Genomic DNA, 21,012 nt, shown 5'->3' with positions numbered 1-21,012 from the left:
TACTTTAAACAACTGGAGTCGTCCATTAGGGGTGTGCCATATCATATCGTGCGCAATAATGTCGTAAAAACTTTCAATATCGTGTACGATATTGTACACTGAAATATCGTCCCGTATCACCCACCCTAATTATTATATAGGTACTATTATTTTATTTTTTTTTACTGTTTTTAGCAAAAGAAAAAAACACATTGTTCTCATTTCCCATTATATATCTACTAGAGACAGATTATATCTGTCCAGTATCATTTATTTTACCTTAATCCTGAAAATATAGAGATATGTAGAGCGCATTATTAGTACAATGACATTCTGGATCATTGACTTCAGTAACAAATTTGATTAATTTCTTGTATTTTTTAATATCTCAGTTAGGGGTGTGCCATATCATATCGTATGCAATAAGAAAAATTAATATTCATTTTGGTGCAGTAGTGTATTCCTGAAATCATTTTTTAAATTCAGTATTTCGTCATCTCGCCAAGAGTATCGTTATCACAAAAATACTATGAAATATCGTGATATTATTTTAGGGCCATATCGCCCACCCCTATCGTCCATATTTGCTACCACAGCCAGCAAACAAATTTGAGGAGTCAATACTTCCTTACAACTATAATACGTCTATAATATCTCTACAATACATCTATACTATTTCTATACTACATGTATAATGTATCTACAATATCTCTATAATATACTTATTATTACAGGATGGGAATAAAAGGGGACTGAGATAAAACAAAAAATGTAAAAAAAAAATACAAAAAAATCCTAAGAAATAATATCAAACTTTTCTCTGGAAAGATTCGAATATATATTTTATATTTATCATATATTTATATCATATCTCCCGCCAAAGTTAACTTTAGAGCGTATTTTATTGTTCGTCCTCAGAAAAGGGGGAGACGGTGCAGCAATATATAATTTTGCCCCATCCTTAATTCCTCTGTAATGGGGAGCTGAAATGAGCTTTTAATAGCTTTGATTTATTTATTACATTTTATTTTTATGTTGCACCTTAAATGCTGCAGCCTCTGCTGTCTTGTTGCACCATTTAAGGTGGAAAAGTTAGCTAGCTACACATTGAACTATGGTAATATAGTGGCTATCTTCATTTTTTAAATAAAGAAAATATTTGTGGGTTTGCCTCTGATAAATAACCTTAAAAATGCTACATTTCTAAAAATAATATGATTACATTTTCTTTAGTCATTATAACTAATGTGTTGTAAAGTCAAGCAAATGCTACATTTTGTGTAGTGTGTGTTTGTGTGCCTTTATTAATATGTTGTATTTTGTGTTGTATTTATTAATATATAAATATGGATTGTACACAATATATTTAACAGTCTAATAAAAAATGCAGTAAAAGCAATTTTAGGACTTTTTAATTTTAAGGACCTCTATTTTGAAAGCGGATGAGACTTTAATTTTGAAAAACAAAAACGCAACGGCTGAGAGGTGATCAGGAGGATTAGAGCAGTCAGAGCTGGTTTATGACGTAACTTTCCACTTCCTGCTTCCCCTGTTATATCAGAAAATGATCTATACCGCTAGAGGGCGCTCGCTAGTAAGCCCTCAATGAATGGAGGCGAATGGAGCTAAACGGCTAAAAGTAGAATTAAAAATAGTGTCTAAATACTTTTTCAAAATATTAACTTAATTTCGGAAAGTGAATAAAGTTTTGTACTATAAAAGCAAGGAACTCTAAAGTATAATTATGTATTTCTATACATAAAACGTGTTTATTGCAGTAAAAACGCTAGCATTGCTGCTAATACTGTGGGCTGACTGAGCTCTAGCATGTTTAAAAAAGTTTATTACTGGAGTTTTAAAGCTTAAAAAATTATGTTTTCAGCGCTGAAACATTTGTTATTATTATGTGTTAATAAAATTAGTATGATTTGGGGTCTAAATATGATTAAACATTAATAAAATATACTTTTTCACAAGTGCTCCATAAGATCCCCTTCATTTTAAGGCATTTTAGGCTTCCTCCGGAGCGCCCTCTAGTGGTTTGATAAATAATAAACCTGCGACACATTATATATATAAGTGGGTATTCTCTTCTCTACAGGATCTCTGGTTAAAGTCGTCTGTTCTGTTTTGGGTCAGTAGAGCTGCTGGACTTCAGCACTGCTCTTATTTATTTTATTTATATTTTTCGGTACGTTATTAACGCAGAGCTGCACTTTGTAATAAAATGGCAATACTTTATATCTTATACACTTTCTCCCTGCAGTTCCTGCAGCCGCAGTTCAGCAGATATGAAATGGGAAGCTAATTTGAATAAGTTAGTGAAGCATGTAAAGGACATTTAGGGCTGTTTAAAAAGCCATTTCTAGAAAACAAACTATAAACCATGTCTCTGATTGGCTCTGAGGAGGAAAGCACTCCACTGCTCTCAGGAGATGCAGACAGGTGAGTCAAAAGTCTAGCTTAATAAATATCTTAATATACACAATACAAACACACAACCTCACTTTAATAGACAGAATTTATCTAGTTAACTAGCAAGGGTAGCTAAGATACTTCTTAATGTTTTAATTTAAAGGGTAAACATGTATTAAAACATCATATTTCTAAGTTTCTAAGTATATCAAATATGTTTTTTTTTTTACATTTATTAGTTAACCATTTAATAGGCCAGCATTTTTGTCAATTTTCTGCCTGATATTACACCACTAACTAAGCGCTCACGTTTGATAATAAACGTTATTATAAATTCTAATTGTAATAGAAATTATTTTTTAAAACTTTAAAAATAAAATTATCTTTCATGAACTTCATTTTAAAATCAATATTTTCCTGAATACAAATCAAACAGTTCATGTTCTCCAAACCTTTAGTTTTGTCATGGTTGTCTAGTTTTTACATCTATTTTTAAACCTGCAGAAATTTGGGTGGATTCCTGTTACTGATCTGGAATTATTAATTATGATTAAGTTAAATAGAGAGAAAACAGGCAGCTTCTCCACGTCTCCTGTAGGAGATTTCAAACCCCTGAAATTTTCAGAATGTAAGTAAGTTTATTTTACTGCAAAAACAAAAAGGGTTTTGTATCACCTACACCTGCAGCCTCAATACTATAAAAAATGAAGAGAGCACTTCAGTTTCTGAATCAGTTTCTCTGATTTTGCTATTTATAGGTTTATATTTGAGTAAAATGAACATTGTTGTTTTATTCTATAAACTACAGACAACATTTCTCCCAAATTCCAAATAAAAATATTCTCATTTAGAGCATTTATTTACAGAAAATGAGAAATGACTGATATTGTAAAGCTCTTGCAAATACACAGCTTTAGTGATCACAAAAAAAAACTACCATTATTTATTTTTCTCATAATAAATCAATAATCAAATAATTGAGGACTAGGAGTGATAATAATATTTATGTTTTTTATTTATTTCTGCAGTGTGGAGGAAGCTGACAGGAGCCGGTGGAAGTCGATCCGGGTCATGTACTTCACCATGTTCCTCAGCAGCGTGGGTAAGATATTCATCCACCCTACAATCAACCACAACACTGTAACTCTACTGTAACTCTACTGTAACTCTACTGTAACTCTACTGTAACTCTACTGTAACTCTACAGCTCATTAATTGATGCTAACCTGAATATTTTCCCATTTGTTTTACACAGCAAGGAACATCTATTAATATCAGTTAAGCTAGGGCTCAACAATACGGCCAAGATTTTCCACATAATATATATTTGACAAAGTAATAGCAAATTCTGTTTTTCCGCGAGTATACAAATACTCATTTTACTTTCATTACTTTTTTGCTGCAATTAAACAGGAACTTTACATTCTCTGAGTGGCCCAGCAGTCTAAAGCATTGCCACTGTGATCAGGAGATTGCTGGTTCAAATCCTGTTCATGCAGCTTGCCATCCGTAGCTGGAGCCCCGAGTAAAGCTTATGTAAAGCAGCTTTGTAAAAAGAAATGTCTTTCTTTTATATTTAAGGAAAAGAAAATCAGTTAAAAATCATAATATATATATATTTTTTTAAATCATGTATTTAATTGCAGTTGAAAATTGTTTAACTTATTTATAACTCTTATCAGCAGCAGAAAAGGATCTGAACCATGAAAGAAAAAAAAAAAAAAAAAAATATATATATATATATATATATATATATATATATATATATATAACAATGCAATCAAAAACAAGATTCAGTAAATAAAAAAAAATAAATAAAAAAAATACATTCTAATTTCAGGTTCATTGCAGTGAATCATTTGTTTTTTCTGTATAAAAAAACAAAAAATTATTTTACGAATCGTTCCTAAGCAATAAAATAAACTGGTAACTCGTAACATAGCTGGGATGCTTTTATTCTTTACTTTAATGCAGTGGGCGGGGCTAAGCTGCTCTTTGATTGGCTGGTAAATGTCTATTGATATAAACAACATCTCAAACTATGTTAAGTGCAAAAATACACAAGAAAGGAGAAAACATGATATACAATTTCAATTACAGTGTATTCAAGATCTAAAAAGATTAAAATTACAGATAGATTAATTATTGCAGTAAATAATGCTGAGACAATAGATCATACAAGAAAATAAAAGAGTATTATTGTGACGGATCTGTGTTTTTTGCTGTCTTTTTATTTTTACATGCAAATCCAAGGTACTCTATATATACTATATTTAACCATTTTATTACTTTATAACTGAACAGTCAGTAGTTGAATTAAATTAAAATGTGATTTTAGTATGTGATTTGTAATGTATATATTTTTATATATTTTTGTTTAGTTTTGTTTTTGGTAGATTTCTATTGTAATTTAAAGGGCAGTTATTATAAGATTTATTTTATAGGATTATTTGTGATCTATTTCTTCTATATATAGATTTTATTTTGTTTATAATGAAATTAATAAATCTTCTAAATAAAAAAAAAAAAGAAAAAAAAATGTAAAAATATCTCTGCTTATATCTACAGGTTTCACTATTGTCATCACATCGATATGGCCCTATCTGCAAAAGGTAAAGATTTAGCTTTTTTCACATGAGGTTAAAATATGTTTAGAGAACTGCAACCCTGATTTTGGTTCAGGAAATTCTGTTAATGTTTTTTTAAAGAAAGAGGACGGAAATTTCTAGAAAACAGTTCAGAAAAACAGAAGTGAAAAGGAGAAGCAGTTAAACTAGGTGGATGTTGAGGCATCTTACAAACTTTCCTTTCACCAATTACTGCTAGTAGTGATTACACAGTATGTTTATCTATATTTATATAAAGTATCTCTCTAAAGTGAGTTCATTTTAGTAAATGTTTTATATTGTATATTTTCATGGGAGAACACTGAAGATATGCCTTAACTCTCATGTCTTTGGGGTTTAGTAGAGCTTCCCTTTCCACTCCTCCATGATGAAACCACACTTCTGGTGGATGTTAGATACCTTGTGCTTAAGATAGATACCTTCCATTTAAGGATGCCCCACAGGTGCTCAATTGTGTTTAGGTGTATAAACATGCTTGGCCAATCAATCACCTTTACCTTTAGCTTCCTCTGCAAGGCAGTTGTCATCTTGGGGGCGTGTTTGGGGTCATTATGATGCTACCACCACCGTGCTTCACTGCAAAAATGTATTTACAAATGTGTAATTTTAACACTTCTATCCAATTTAACTAGGCAGCATTGTGGACATGTTAAATAAACACCACCTACATTAAAGAAGAACTTTACATTAAACATTAAAACTTTATTCCTCTATATGTATAATAATATGTTAATTCCAAGTAAATCTTAAAAAAATATTATCACAGTGTTCAATATGAACATTAAGTTAAATCATACTGCTAATAGGGGTGGGCAATATTATATCGTATACAATATATCGTGACACAGAAATATCATAATATTAAAAATCCATATCGTGATAATAGGGCTGTTCTGTCTTAAAAGTAGTCTATTATTTACTGTGAAGCTTTAGGTGTATTTATTGTATAATTGTTTTAGTTTGCAGTTTATATGCATGAAAATATTCTGCAATATTATTTGCTGCATTATATTATTTTATGCTATATTATTTTTTTTGCCACATTATGATTATACTGTTATACTATTATACTATAATCCTGAAATTAATGAATTATTTTAGTTTTCCTATATCGCCAAGTATATCGTTATCGCAAAAATACCCTGAAATATCGTGATATTATTTTAGAGCCCTATCGCCCACCCCTAACTGCTAACACAAAATACATACTGTAACTAGAGTGTTTGATATGAACATTAAATGAAATTATACTGCTAACACATAATACACATTATAATGACATATATTGACCCGTGTGTGTAAATGACTGGAGGCTAAAATAAAAACACAATAACTAAATATTTGTCAAATAATATTTAATATACAGTACCAGTCAAAAGTTTGGACATACCTTAAATTCAGTGTTTTGAAATGTTCTGAAATCTCAACCAAACTATGAAAAAAAAAACATATGGAATCATTAATGAAATAAATAAATGTTAAACCAACCAGAATATGTTTTAAAAAATGTTTGTTTGAAAGAATGATAAAAGCTGGTCTGTATAAAAAATATGTGTAACTATATAAATCTATATAAAAAAGGGGCTTTTTGTGATTTGTATTTTTCTTCTGTATATAGAATGTATTTTGTTTATAATTAAATGAATAAATCTAAATAAATAAATGTTTTATATTTTACATTCTTTACATTCTGCATTTTCTCAGTCAGCTTTAAGAGGGTGAGAGTCACTTGGAATGAATTACTTGAATTTCTTGTCTCTTAATAAAGTGTTTGAGAGCATCAGTTAAAGTAAAGTAGTGAAGAGGTAGAGTTACAGGTATACAGTGAATAGTGAATATTTGAGTAATGTTCTAATCCAGGTTATGAGAAGCAAGAACTACTCAACTAAATAAAGAAAAAATACTTTAAGAAATGAAGATCAGTAAATTTGAAAAGAATAATTTTAAGAGCTTTGGAAGTATCTTCAAGTATAGTCACAGCAAAAAACATCTAAAACATTATGATGGTGAAACTGGCACTCATCAGGACCGCCCCAGGAAAAGAAGAGCAAGAGTAACCAGCCTCAGAAACCACAAGTTTCCACAAGTAAACAAGACCACAGATAATTTAGTTTATTTAAGACCTTTAAGTTACTACATGATTCATTATGTGTTCCTTCATAGTTTGGATCACTTCACTATTCATTTACTATGTAGGAAAATAAAATAATGAATAATATATAATAATATAAATAGTGAATAATATATGTTTTTTAAATATATTTATGAATTTCATTGATTACAGTTTGATGACACTGCTGATGCCAGCTTCCTGGGCTGGGTGGTTGCCGCCTACAGCTTGGGTCAGATGGTGGCATCACCTTTATTTGGGCTGTGGTCCAATCACAGGCCTCGACGGGAGCCGCTGGTCTGTTCCATATTCTTCAACGTCTCAGCAAACATCTATTACGCTTACATTTATCTCATTCCCTCCTATAACAAATACCACATGCTGCTGGCTCGGGCGTTCGTCGGCTTCGGAGCAGGTAAACACCTTAAAACCTACAGCTTTAATACAGCAGCACTGGATCTGGGGTCGGGCTTGGGGACAAGATGCTGTGTTATTTAGTGTTATCATGATAAATTATAGTATAATAGGTCTTTATGGGCTTTTTTTATTGATCATTGATAATGTGAGTAAACATGGACTTGTTGCATGTTTCATTACATGTTTTATTACAAAGAGAGGGCATAATTATTCTTGGTTAAGTGGTATTAATGCAATGCAGTATATTAAATATTCAGTGCAATTTTTCCATTAAAATCTATAAGAAGATATAAAAAATTACCCTTATCAGCAGCAGAGAATGATCATAACCAGTTCAAACCTAAATTATGTTTTAGTGATGAAACAATTTGCAGCATAACTGCACTCTAAAATAGGTTTCAATAAATAATTTATTAATATTATCAATTTTGTTCCACATAGTTAAGTGGTATTAATGCAATGCAGTATATATGACATATGACATATTCAGTGCCAGTTTTCCATACCATTTTTATTAGAAGTAAGAAAAAACGATTCATCGTGACACCAGGATATAAAATATAAATATTCTTCAATTGCAAACTTTTTGCAAAATTCCTTTAACCAATTTACCAATAATAATAATAATAATAATAATAATAATAATACATTTTATTTGAGGGCGCCTTTCTTGGCACTCAAAAAAAAAATAAAATAAAATAAAATAATCAGGATCTCCACCAGACCACCACTAACAGTGTTTTCACACTAGCCTTTTTTTACTGGAGTAAATGTCAAGTAGACTGAATGAAGCTAATATATAGCTGCTTTGTAAAAAGAAATGTTTTTTTAGATGTAGAAAAAAATAAATAAATTCAGGTTGAAAATCCTAATATATAGATAATATATATTGCAGTTTAAAAATGTTTAACTGATGTATTACTCTTATCAGCAGCAGAGAATGATTGTAACCAATTCAAACCTCAGTTTTGTTTTAAGGATAAAAAGGATATATCAATGCACTCCAAAATAAATGTCAGTAAATATTATATTAATATTATAAATTCTATTTCCACATGTATTTCCACGTGGTTAAGTGAAATTAATGCAATTCAGTATATGAAATATTCAGTGCAATTCTTCCATTAAAATATATTAGAAGTAAGAAAAAAACTATTATCATGATACTAGGGTATAAAATATACAAATTATTTAATTACAAATTTTCCATTCCTTTAACCACTTCACCAGTAATCAGCATCTCCATCAGACCAACACTAACAGTGGGGTTCATGTTCACGTTCAAGTAGACTGCAGTGTTGAAGCTAACGGATTCTGGTGCTGTGTGTGGGGTCATGTGATTGGTTCTACTTGATGACTGAATGAAGATAATATATAGGTTCTTTTTTTATGTTTTTTTTTTGTATCTAGGGAAAAAATTTAGATTTTTTTAAAGATTAAGATCAAAAATCCTTATATATACATATATATATTATTACTATAAATTATTTCAAACCTAAATTATGTTTAATGATAAAAAATATATCAGTGCACTCCAAAATAAGTTTCAGTAAATATTCTATTAATATTATAAATTCTATTTCCATGTGGTTAAGTGGAATAATGCAATTCAGTATATAGCATATTCAGTGCAATCTATTTATAAAATATAAAAATATAAAAATTTATTTAATTACAAACTAATAATCAGGATCTTCACCAGACCACCACTAACTGTTTTCACACTAGCCTTTTTTTACTGGGGTTCACGTCAAGTAGAGTGCAGTGATGAAGCTAACCGATTCTGGTGCCATGTGTGGGGTCACGTGATTGGTTTATTTTGACTTGAGAGAGGGGATTGTATTAAAGCACCCTGTTACAGTATCTCACAAAAGTGAGTAAACCCTTAAGAATAAGAAAGAGAACAGTAAATATATGTCAGTGACTGTTTGTCTGTGAATGTTCTATAGGTAATGTAGCTGTGGTGAGGTCGTATGTGGCAGGTGCCACCTCCCTGAAGGAGAGGACCAGCGCTATGGCCAACATGAGTGCCTGCCAAGCTCTGGGGTTCATACTCGGCCCGGGTATGTCTGTGACATAATTTTACGATAATTACATATATATTTTGGAGTAGTTTTGCGATATTAATATTCTTGGTGATATAAAAAAAAAGCATTAAAAAAGTTTGGACACTCCTTCTCATTCAATGATTGAATTTTATTTTTTCCTACATTATAAATGAATAGTGAAGTGATCTATCAGACTATGAGGGAACACATAAGGAACATGTAGTAACTGAAAATTACTGTTAAACAAACCCAAATACTGAGTCCCTTAACTCTGATGAACTTATCCTGTGCAACAGAGGTAACTCTTGTTCTTCCTTTTTCTGGAGTGGTCCTGATGAGTGCCAGTTTCACCATCATAATGTGTTTGATGGAGTTTGTGATGGCCACACTCGAAGATATTTTTAAAGTTCTTGAAATTCTTCTTTTTGGATTGACGGACCTTCGTTTATTCTAAAATAATTTATTTATTTACTTAATTGAATATTTCTTGACATGATATCAATGGATTAGAACATTACTTAAATAGAGCTATTCACTGTATACCTGTAACTCTACCTCTTCACTACTTCACAACTTCCATAAACCTAAAGTCTGTCTATCTACCCCTATATTTATCTGTATCTGTCCTCTTTGATGTAAATTTTATGCTGTTTATCCTGCATGTTAAGCCCTGTACATGTGTGTGTGTGTGTTGATGTATCTGCAGCTCTTCAGGCGGCTCTGTCGTTTATTGGTGAGAAAGGCTATACTCTACACTTCCTCGAACTGAAGTTAAACATGTACACGGCTCCCGCTCTGCTCGCTGCTGTCTTCGGTGTCATCAACATCCTGCTGGTTATCATCATCCTGAGGTAATGATTTAACCACTGATTGGGTCAGAGTTTATAATTCAGTGCCAAGATCAAGATGTTGTGTAAACAAGTTCAAATAAAGCGCTGACTGGAGATAAAAAAAAGATATAGAGTGAATTAAGGGTGATTGGGACATTCGTTTAGGACATAAAACTGATATTTCTTTAATACTGAAGATAATTTACTGAATTAATCTTGATTTTGTGGTTTCACAGATGAGACTCGAAAAACGAATTTTTCCTCCATATAAGAAAATAAACCTTGTGTATCATAACTGTCCATTTGACCCTATTTCCTAATAACCCTTAGTTCACACTATTTAAAAATATATAGTTATAAATATAACTCGTGTAATCAAATATATGATGGACATTTACATGCTGCATTTTCACTTCTGTGATTTGTGTCTCTAGGGAGCATCGTGTGGATGACCACGGGAGACACATCACAGCTATTAACTACGTCTCAGAAGGTGCTTTGTACATTTAATTCACTTTATTTTTATTTAATTTAATTTAATCTTTAGTCTGTTCATGTTTTTTAAAGATTTAAAAAGAAGGTGAATTATTTAATGTTAAATTAAATTTAATGTGTTTTCATTATTTAAAAAAATTCTACTTTGTAGATTAATTCTAAAGTCATTCATTTTTTTTAGTAAACAAAAAAGTGTTAAACTAACCAAAATATGTTATTTTTTTATTTTACATTCGTCAAAGTAACACCTCTCGCTCAGATGAAAGTTTAACACATCTCTGCTGGATTTTCTCAGTCAGCTTTATGAGGTAGAATCACCTGGAATTCAGGCTTTCAGTTAACAGTGCAGTCACAAAAAACATCAAAAACATTATGATGAAACTGGCACTCATCAGGACCGCCCCAGAAAAGGACCGAGCAAGAGTTTTCTCTGTTGTACAGGAGAAGTTCATCAGACTTACCAGCCTCAGAAACCACAAGTTAACAACTCCCTAAATAAGAACACTTCATTTAGTTTTTTTTAACACTTTTAAGTTACTACATGATTCCTTATGTGTTCCTTCATAGTCTGGATCACTTTAATATTCATTTACAATGTAGGAAATACAACTTTGTGTCGAAACTTTTGACTAGTACTGTATATATATTTTCCAAAAATTCTCCAGTTCTCCAGTAGAGTCTGTATTATTTAGTTTCTAAACTGAAAGCAGAAGCATTTCTGAGTGGAGAAGAATATGGATAAAATATAGTGTTTAATGGTACCAGTGTGCTGAAACCACCATCCCTGCTAAACCTAATCATATATTCATTCTAAAAACCGGGGTGTCGGGTTGCTTATCGCGGGAGTTCTTCTTCTTCTGGCCACGTCACGCGTCTTTACGTACTTACGTCACACGTACAGCCTCTAAAAGAGGATCCGGCTCAGTTTTACTGAACGCGAGCGGCTGGTAGAGCAATGGAGACTTCAGAAGAGGAAACTCAGAGCTCAGTAGCTCATTCACTCATAGTAAAACCAAAGAAATGAAGGAGTGAAGTTTCTGACTGAGCTCACACTCTCTCTCTCTCGCTCTGACTAAACATAACCTGGAATCGCATTCATCCTCTCTGAAAAAAGGAGACCGCATCACACCCGCCCAGTTTTAAATGATTCTTTCGCATTCTCTGTGCACTTACCCATTCTCACCAGAGAGGGCACTAAATCCCAAAATGTACGGACAAGTACTTTAAGTACTGCTTTTAGATTTAGAGAAGGATCTCGGATCTGAATATTGTGTATTTTTAATTTTTCAGACGAAGTCGAAGTGCCCCCTGAGGTGGAGGAAAATATTGACCAAATTGCTGTGCTCACATCCAACGTCCTTTTCTTCGTCATTCTCTTCATTTTTGCTGTGTTTGAAACGTGAGTGCTCGTCTGATAAACATTTTTAGAAGTTTTACCTACAAATGGGCTGTTTTAGAGTTAAATATCCTTATCTGTGTGCTTAGATGTCTTTAAAAACTATGAGACATTTGTTTTTCAAGAAAACCAATAAAAACCCTGGATTTTTTTTATGTAGTTTTACAGATAATGGTTTTGTGCTTCTCTCTGTAGTATCTCCACCCCCTTGTCGATGGACATGTTTGCGTGGACGAGGAAAGAAGCCGTGTTGTATAACGGGATCATACTGGCAGCCATCGGATTTGAATCCATCATAGTGTTCCTCGTGGTGAAAGTGATTTCTGTACGGTATGTTAAAGCAAGATTAGTTGACTCTTCAATGTGGATGATGTGTGCAGAATGTTTGTGTCCTGTGTTTTATGTTTTATATATTTAATTTAAGCGTAATAGAATAAAATTACTATATACACATGCAAATATAAAATCAACACACATTTCTAATTATACTACAGAGTGATGGAGTAAAGCTCATTATGTATACACCCATTGTCCATTTTTTAGTTAATACAGCTAGCGATCAAACCAAAACGAACTGCTTGAATTTTTGCAACAGGAGTAAAGACATAAAGTTATCCAAAAGCAGTGTGTAAGACTGGTGGAGGAGAACATGATGCCAAGATGCATGAAAAAAACTGTGATTAAAATTTTTTTTTTCCCCCACCAAATATTGATTTCTGAACTCTTAAAATTTTATGAATATGAACTTGTTCTTTATTTGCATTATTTGAGGTCTGAAAGCTCTGCATCTTTTTTGTTATTTTAGTCATTTCTCATTTTCTGCAAATAAACGCTCTAAATGACAATATTTCTATTTGGAATTTGGGAGAAATGTTGTCTGTAGTTTATAGATTAAGCAACAATATTCATTTTACTCAAACATAAACCATCAAATATAAATAGCAAAAGCAAAAGTGGTCTCTTATTGTTTTTTTCAGAGCTGTATGTATTAACTAAATAAATAGTTAAGAGCCTCCCATTGGATAATAATTACTGCATGGGTGATTAATATGTTTCAGGTGGCAACATGTTATTTAACCCTAACTGATGCAGGGAGTAGCTTCTCATTTGTTAAACAGCCATGTGGAAAGACAGACTCATCCTGTGGTCGTGGAAAAGATGTTCATCTGTTTCAGATTCAGGGTTAAATTATTGGCTGCATCAGTAAAGCAGATGAAACATCTAAAGAGATTTTAGCTGAAACTACTAAAATCAGGTTAAGAACTGTCCAACACTTTATTATTATTATTAAACAGTGGAAGGACAGTGAGGAAACATCATCTTCCAGGAAGGAAACAAATGGTTTTAAAACAGCACTAGAACTCAGGGATATGTTGTTTAATAGTGAAAGTAAGAGCTTTACCACTTGCACACAATGCAGTGAAGGGAACTCAAGTGATTAAAGTGACTAAACAGCTGTGCAGCCTTAAAAAAAGCTCTTATCAGTGAGAATAACCAACAAAAACAGCTTCAGTTTGCTAGAGAGAGTAAAGATTGAACTCTGGAGTAATGGAAGAAGATCATGTAAAGGAATTGTTCACCGCAGAGTCCAGACCTCAACCTCATTGAGAATCTTTGGGATGTGAGCATAATCAGTACAACAATATCTTGGGAAAAATTAGTGTAACTCTGGACAGAAATAATTGTTGTGACGTGGCAGAAGCTTGTAGAAACGATTCTACAGTAAAAGTATGCCGTAATCAAAGCTAAAGCAGGTCCAATTAAATATAAGAGTGTTTAAATATGCTTTGTTTCTTATTTGCAATGCTGTTAATTGCAATTGTGTAAATCTAAAAGAGTGTACAATAATAATTCCAATATAATTGTTGCTTATATAACTTGTATACTGTGTATTATGTATTATGTATTGTTTGTGGATCATTTGTACATAACCTACAATGTATACAATGTACATCATTACCAGCATTTTGATTTAGGGATGTAGATTCTTGTTTTAAATGTAGATTATCAGGATTTTCAAAATTAAATATTTTTTTTCACTCAGGATTGGTGATCGTCCAGTGCTTTTGAGTGGATTAGCCATAGTGTTTATTGGCTTCTTTATCCTGTTACCCTGGGGAAACCAGTACCCGAAGATTCAGTGGGCAGGTGAGTTAATTCTCTTTGTTTTCTCACAAAATCTTTAACAATTTAAAGCTTTTATACAAAGATTTGGGCAACAATGTGAATAATTTTTAATACAGTCTCAATATTCACATATTGGGAAGCCCTATTGACGTCAGACTAAACATAAATCAAATTTTCCATATTTTTTTTCATTAATTTTAAAATGTCTAGTTGTGGTCTCTAGAAAAATTAAATTAATGCCATTTGAGCTGGTGATCCGGTATAATGCTGCTTTAGTCCAGTGGATGAGTGGAGAGGGGGGACACGAAAGGATTTTGTCTCTTGCTCATGAATATTCATACATGCAAACATACAGTGCTTTCCATAATTATTGGCACCCCTGGTTAAGATGTGTTCTTTAGCTTCTCATAAATTGAGTTTTGTTCAAAATAATATAGGACCACGATGGGAAAAAAAGTAAAGTCCAACCTTTAACTCAAGTAAATTTTAAGGGGGAAATAAAATCCCTGACTAAGAAATAATTATTCTTCATAAAATCACCTGTTCCACAATTATTGGCACCCCTAACAATTCTTAGGAAATAAATTTAATAAAAGTATTTCTGTCACTTCTACAGTAGTTTACGAAGTTGATCAGAGTATGTAGGAACATTTAATTAGTAATTCACAACTTCCTGTTTCCCTGGGGTATAAATATGACGTGACACAGAGGCCATTTATCTTCAACATGGGAAAGACAAAGGAACATACCATTCAAGTGAGGCAGATGTGTGTTGACCTTCACAAGTCAGGCAATGGCTACAAGAAAATCGCTACTCGCCTACACCTGTCCATATCTACTGTCAGAGGAATTATTAAGAAGTTTAATACAACTGGAACAGTGGTAAACAAGCCTGGACGAGGACGCAAGTTTATTTTGCCACCACGCACAGTGAGGAGGATGATAAGAGAAATAAAAAGATCTCCAAAGCTCACTGTTACAGAATTGCAACAAATGGTAACTTCTTGGGGTCACAAAGTCTCCAAAACAACCATCAGGCGCTATCTACATGCCAACAAGCTGTTTGGGAGGCATGCACGGAAGAAACTATTTCTCACTCACAATCATAAACGCAAACGTTTGGAGTTTGCTAAGCGGTACTGGGACTTCAACTGGGACCGTGTGCTTTGGTCAGATGAAACAAAGATAGAGCTTTTTGGCAACAAATGCTCTAAGTGGGTCTGGCGTAACACAAGAGCTGAGTATGCAGAAAAGCACCTCATGCCCACTGTGAAATACGGCGGGGGATCAGTGATGCTGTGGGCCTGTTTCTCTTCTAAAGGCCCTGGGAACCTTGTTAGGGTGCATGGCATCATGAATGCTCTAAAATACCAGGACATTTTAAAACAAAATCTGGTGGCTTCTGCCCGAAAGCTGAAGATGGGTCGTCACTGGGTCTTTCAGCAAGATAATGACCCTAAACATGTGGCCAAATCTACACAGAAATGGTTCACCGCACACAGAATCAAGCTCCTCCCATGGCCATCTCAGTCCCCAGACCTCAACCCCATTGAAAACCTGTGGGGGGAGCTGAAGAGGAGAGTGCAGAGGAGAGGACCCAGGTCGTTGGATGATTTAGAGAGAATGTGCAAAGAGGAATGGTCAAAGATCCCTCTTTCTGTATTCTCCCATCTTGTGAAACATTACAGGAGAAGATTAGGTGCTGTTTTGTTGACAAAAGGGGGTTGTACAAAGTATTAACATCAGGGGTGCTAATAATTGTGGCACACATGATTTGATGTTAAATAATTATTTCTTAATGTGGGATTTTTTTCCTACTGAATAAATTCACTTGAGTTAAAGGTTGTATTTTACTCTTTTTTTCCATCGTGGTCCTATATTATTTTGAACAAAACTCAATTTATGAGAAGCTAAAGAACACATCTTAACCAGGGGTGCCAATAATTATGGAGGGCACTGTATCGCCTCTGATTGGCTAACAGCACTGCGACACCAGGAGGCAACAATACCAACAACAGTTAGAAACGTTTTAAAATAAAGACATTTTTACACTAATAACAGTCTTTGCAATGTCATATGTTACTTTACAACATGTGTAATAATGCCCTGCTAAGTGCAGTTCAGCCGCTGATCTAGTCTTAGAGTCTCTCAGAGTAAAACACCAAATCCACCGGAGATCCTATTTAAACCTATAGTTACACACAGGTGGGTAGTCCAGAAAGTAAAAAAGTACAATTCTACCACGCCCAGGCAGTTGAAACCAAACCCCGGGGTGGATTTTTACTTTTAACTAGTTTTAAAACAGAACTATTCTAAACATACACCTATCTATTTCAATTGTACTTGACTGGTGGTGTTTTTCCTCCATAGACTAATTCTAACCATTTGTTCCTTAGCTCTGAATTACTGGGTAAAGCATATAGCACTAATGTGTTATTCGCACAAATAACACAGGAACAAACTGCCATGCTGTTTCTAGCACTGTTAGCTCCTTTATGACGAGACTTGGCATTTGATAAAAATGTGATTGAGAAAATGTCGAGTGTTGAACATTTGTAAAACTGTTATGTGCTCTCTAATACAGTGTTAATATGACATTTATTAACATGTTATTGCTAATTTTCTCTTCCCACCCCAAACAAAGATCTTCAGAATAACTCCATACCAGCTATTACTTTTGCTGCTAATGCTGCTAATGGCACTGTGGAACCCACCGGATGCCCTCCTGAACAGATCTGGTGCCAGTATACCCCCGCCATCCAGTTGGCTCAGTACATCACGTCTGATATTCTTATAGGAGTGGGCTATCCTGCGTGTAACGTCATGTCCTACACCCTGTACTCAAAGATACTCGGACCCAAACCACAGGTATGATGTGTATTTGATGAAAATGTACAAATTGAGACATTATGGTGCTCATTGCTATCTTGCACTGCACCACAGTCTATTTTCACACCTTCCGCCTATGTTGTTTAAATAGCAACAGTGCTTCTGAATATATCTACACTGATGCTTATGTTCAGGTAAATTTAGTGTATATTGCTGTATATCTTGGCAATAGAAAACACAGGTGCACCACTGACTGAATACAACCTAGACAGACACACTTAGACGTTGAACATTGAACACGTCCAGTAAGCTGTGTCGTTAAAATAGCAATCCGCCAAAGTCATAGCTCAAATAAACCCTGAACCATATTTTTTCCATTAAAAGCTGAAATATATTGATTTGAAGTAATAAAACATATCAGTACTGCTTCAAATTTGTATAAACATTTTCTAACCTTTAAAAAAACAACTGTGCTATAGATGTGGATGATGTGTCTGTGTACTTTGGTACACAACATGCAGATCAGATAATCAATAATACCGCCCCCCTGCTGACATCCAACCATCTGTGTCTTATTGCTATCAGAGGCACACTGCTGCTGCTGCAGCTCAGCCAATCAATCAGCTCTCCCTCATGCCCTGCCTCTAAACCCATACATCACCCAGTCACTTCCTGGCATTTTTTTTTAGCCTTTTTCCAATTTGAGCTGAGTGTGGAGTCAGAGAATTGCAAAAGACACGATGATTGGTTTATTTCATGTTACACCCAAAACATACCCATGTTTAATGTACAGAATTAGTATGTCTTTTCTGTTTTTTGAGGCATTCTAGGTGTACTTTTCCAGTCGTTACGATAGCAAAAACACACTAAATCAAGCTGCACTGTGCACGGTTGACAACGCACCTATAGTTCAATAAATTAAGGACCTAAACTATGACTAGGCTTTATTTCTGGATTTAATTGTGAATTTATTTGTTAAGCATTGAATATTAAACAGTATTCAGTTGTTAAAGTCTGTGTGTGTGGGTGTGTTTTTAAGGGTGTGTACATGGGCTGGCTAACGGCTTCAGGAAGTGGCGCTCGGACGCTGGGGCCGGTGTTCGTCTCTCAGGTCTACACCCTGCTCGGACCTCGCTGGGCCTTCAGTCTGATCTGTGGCATTGTGCTGGCAGCCATCATACTCCTCACTGCCATGTACAAGAGACTTATTGCTTTCTCTGTGCGATACGGACGAATCGAGGAGTAATAATCGCGTACAGGGTGAATATCCCTCGTTTACTGGGAAATTTGAACTGATTATAAGCGGGTAACAGGTTGAATGGGTTAAACTGTGAGAATAAAGTGCCTTTCTGGGTGGTAGGAATGCTAGGATCATCTACTGAACCCTCTAATTACCCATTCTACCCTCCTGGGATTGGTTGCGCTAGCTTAGCGCTTAGCAGAAGCACTTAACCATTTAATGCCTCATATTTGGAGGTTGGGAAATAGCTTTAACTATATACCATAGTTGGGATCTACTAATAGAAACACCACTAGCCATTTAGCTCTAAAACTGGCTAAAGTTCGATACAAAGTTAAACACAGTATTTATAGTTTAAAAAATCACTATTTTTTTTATTGACTCTGAGCATCATCAGCATTATTACCATTAAGTAAAAAATCTATATGTGAGTTTACCTGCATTTAATAATCTGATTACTGTAGAACATCAGATTTTAAACTCTGTAGCCAAGTAATCAGATTATTGCTTTGCAACCAGCCAATAAACTCGCAGAATAAGATGTGACGTAAACATATCACGTAAATCTCGAACTTCTTATCTCTGCTTTTCTTAACACATCGAGCCGCAATATGATCAAATACCAGCTTTTCCTCCGCATTTACCAGGTCTGTTTTCACGCATTTGCAGACTAAGACTTACTCAAACACTCTGGTTAAGAGTGGACATACACTGAGAAATCTGATCACTGAGCTAAAATACAGATTTCCGATCATAATCCAGTCTAAAATTGTATTACTCTTTAGCTACAGTAGCACTAATGAAAGGTTGGCTTTACAGTATTTACAGTACCAGTCAGATGTTTTGACACACCTTAAATTCTGTTTTTTTTCCATCATTTTAAAATGTTCTGTATTGTAGATTAATACTAAAATTATCCAAACTGTAAAGAAAACATGGATCAATTTAGTAACAAAAAATTGTTAAACATACTTGAAAATGTTTTATATTCTAACATTTTACATTCTTCAAAGTAGCACCTTTTGCTTAGATAACAGCTTTGCATATCTTGGCTGGATTTTCTCAGTCAGCTTTATGAGGTAGAGTCACCTGGAATTCAGGCTTTCAGTTCTTAAATTTCTTCTCCTCTTAAGCCCTCTTAAGTCAATTTCAACAACTTTGAAAGCATCTTCAAGCGTAGTGGCAAAAAAAGACCATTAAAAATGTTATGATGGTGAAACTGGCACTCATCAGGACTTTGCAATTTAAGCCTTAAGTTTACTACATGATTCATTTTATGTTTCCTCTTTGTTTGGATGATTTTAGTATCGGTTCTAGCTGTATTAGGCAGCGAATGAACAGTCAGTTATTTAAGGTAATGTATTAAAAACTGAATGTAGTCCAATAGAAGGATCTGAACTAAACTGTGATGGGAGAGATGCAGTGGTGAGTACCTACTGGATGTTGTCCATACAAGGACTTACACCACAACACACATTTTGGGGTCTTTTTGTGCTTTGCGAAGTTGTTTATGGTATAAAAATGTAATTAATGAATTAGTACACAGCCCTATGTTGGGCTTAATGTGGGTATTTCTAGCCTGCTAAGAAAATAACTAATGGATTTATGCTTTTTCTGTAAACTGGATTTTTTATTTTATTTTATTTTGTGTTAATGCTTTATTTGAATGCTTTTGTCTGTATTTCTGTATAATTTAAATTTTCTTATTTTAATGATTGTAAATGAACTGACACTACAGGCTCTGTATGCTTGTGCAGGATATAAAACTGATTTTTCAGGACCTAGTCTCTAAAAAAACAAAGATAAAGTTACTGCTTATTATAATGTTTAATATAATTAAGCAATAATCATGATAAACACTCAGTTTAAGTGACTTTAACACTACCATTTTGGGAGAAATCTGGACTTTATCTAACTGAAAATGTAGCGTTGATGATTACAGGACCTGTTGTATTAAGTAACATTAAATAACTGAGAAACTGAAAAAAATGTACGCTTATTATTATTTTTTTTTAAGCTTAAGTGTTTAATTACTTTTAACTACAGAATGTGTTTTACCACCTGAAAGTATGTGTTTGTTATATTTAATTCTGTACTGTATTAATTCCGGTTAATTTTCTTTAGATTCACAATACAGTTACTGACTAAGCACACTTGATTTTGTACCCGTACTGCTCTGTAATTAATCTACAGTTACAGTAGATACAGAATCACCAGCACTGTAATCTGTTGTACCCATACTGCTCTGTAATTAATCTACAGTTACAGTAGATACAGAATCACCAGCACTGTAATCTTTTGTACCGATACTGCTCTGTAATTAATCTACAGTTACAGTAGATACAGAATCACCAGCACTGTAATCTGTTGTACCCGTACTGCTCTGTAATTAATCTACAGTTACAGTAGATACAGAATCACCAGCACTGTAATCTGTTGTACCCGTACTGATCTGTAATTAATCTACAGTTACAGTAGATACAGAATCACCAGCACTGT

General features: G+C 33.7%; 1 protein-coding gene across 1 annotated transcript; it reads left to right on the top strand.

Annotated features, from left to right (window-relative positions):
- The first annotated feature begins 2,072 nt into the window (after positions 1-2,072).
- Positions 2,073-20,502, top strand: mfsd8 (major facilitator superfamily domain containing 8). The gene is made up of 12 exons (XM_022670291.2): positions 2,073-2,424; positions 3,423-3,496; positions 4,963-5,006; positions 7,306-7,546; positions 9,498-9,611; positions 10,303-10,447; positions 10,861-10,919; positions 12,212-12,320; positions 12,513-12,647; positions 14,362-14,465; positions 17,089-17,312; positions 18,313-20,502. Exons 1-12 carry the CDS (start codon positions 2,366-2,368, stop codon positions 18,517-18,519), a joined length of 1,515 nt encoding a protein of 504 aa, XP_022526012.2. The 5' UTR covers positions 2,073-2,365; the 3' UTR covers positions 18,520-20,502.
- The last annotated feature ends 510 nt before the right edge of the window (positions 20,503-21,012 follow it).

This window comes from Astyanax mexicanus, chromosome 15 (genome assembly GCF_023375975.1).
Source record: "Astyanax mexicanus isolate ESR-SI-001 chromosome 15, AstMex3_surface, whole genome shotgun sequence".
Lineage (NCBI taxonomy): Eukaryota > Metazoa > Chordata > Actinopteri > Characiformes > Acestrorhamphidae > Astyanax > Astyanax mexicanus.
The sequence above is the reverse complement of the archived record's forward strand: the minus strand, read 5'-3'. Positions and strand labels throughout refer to the sequence as shown.

What these genes read in the sequence shown, in the direction of transcription:
- mfsd8 (XM_022670291.2), top strand. Translation starts at nt 2,366, where the DNA reads ATGTCTCTGATTGGCTCTGAGGAGGAAAGCACTCCACTGCTCTCAGGA. An exon ending in CTCTCAGGAGATGCAGACAG is followed by an intron (nt 2,425 to 3,422) that starts GTGAGTCAAAAG and finishes TTATTTCTGCAG; the next exon opens with TGTGGAGGAAGCTGACAGGA. An exon ending in GTGAAAGTGATTTCTGTACG is followed by an intron (nt 12,648 to 14,361) that starts GTATGTTAAAGC and finishes TTTTTCACTCAG; the next exon opens with GATTGGTGATCGTCCAGTGC.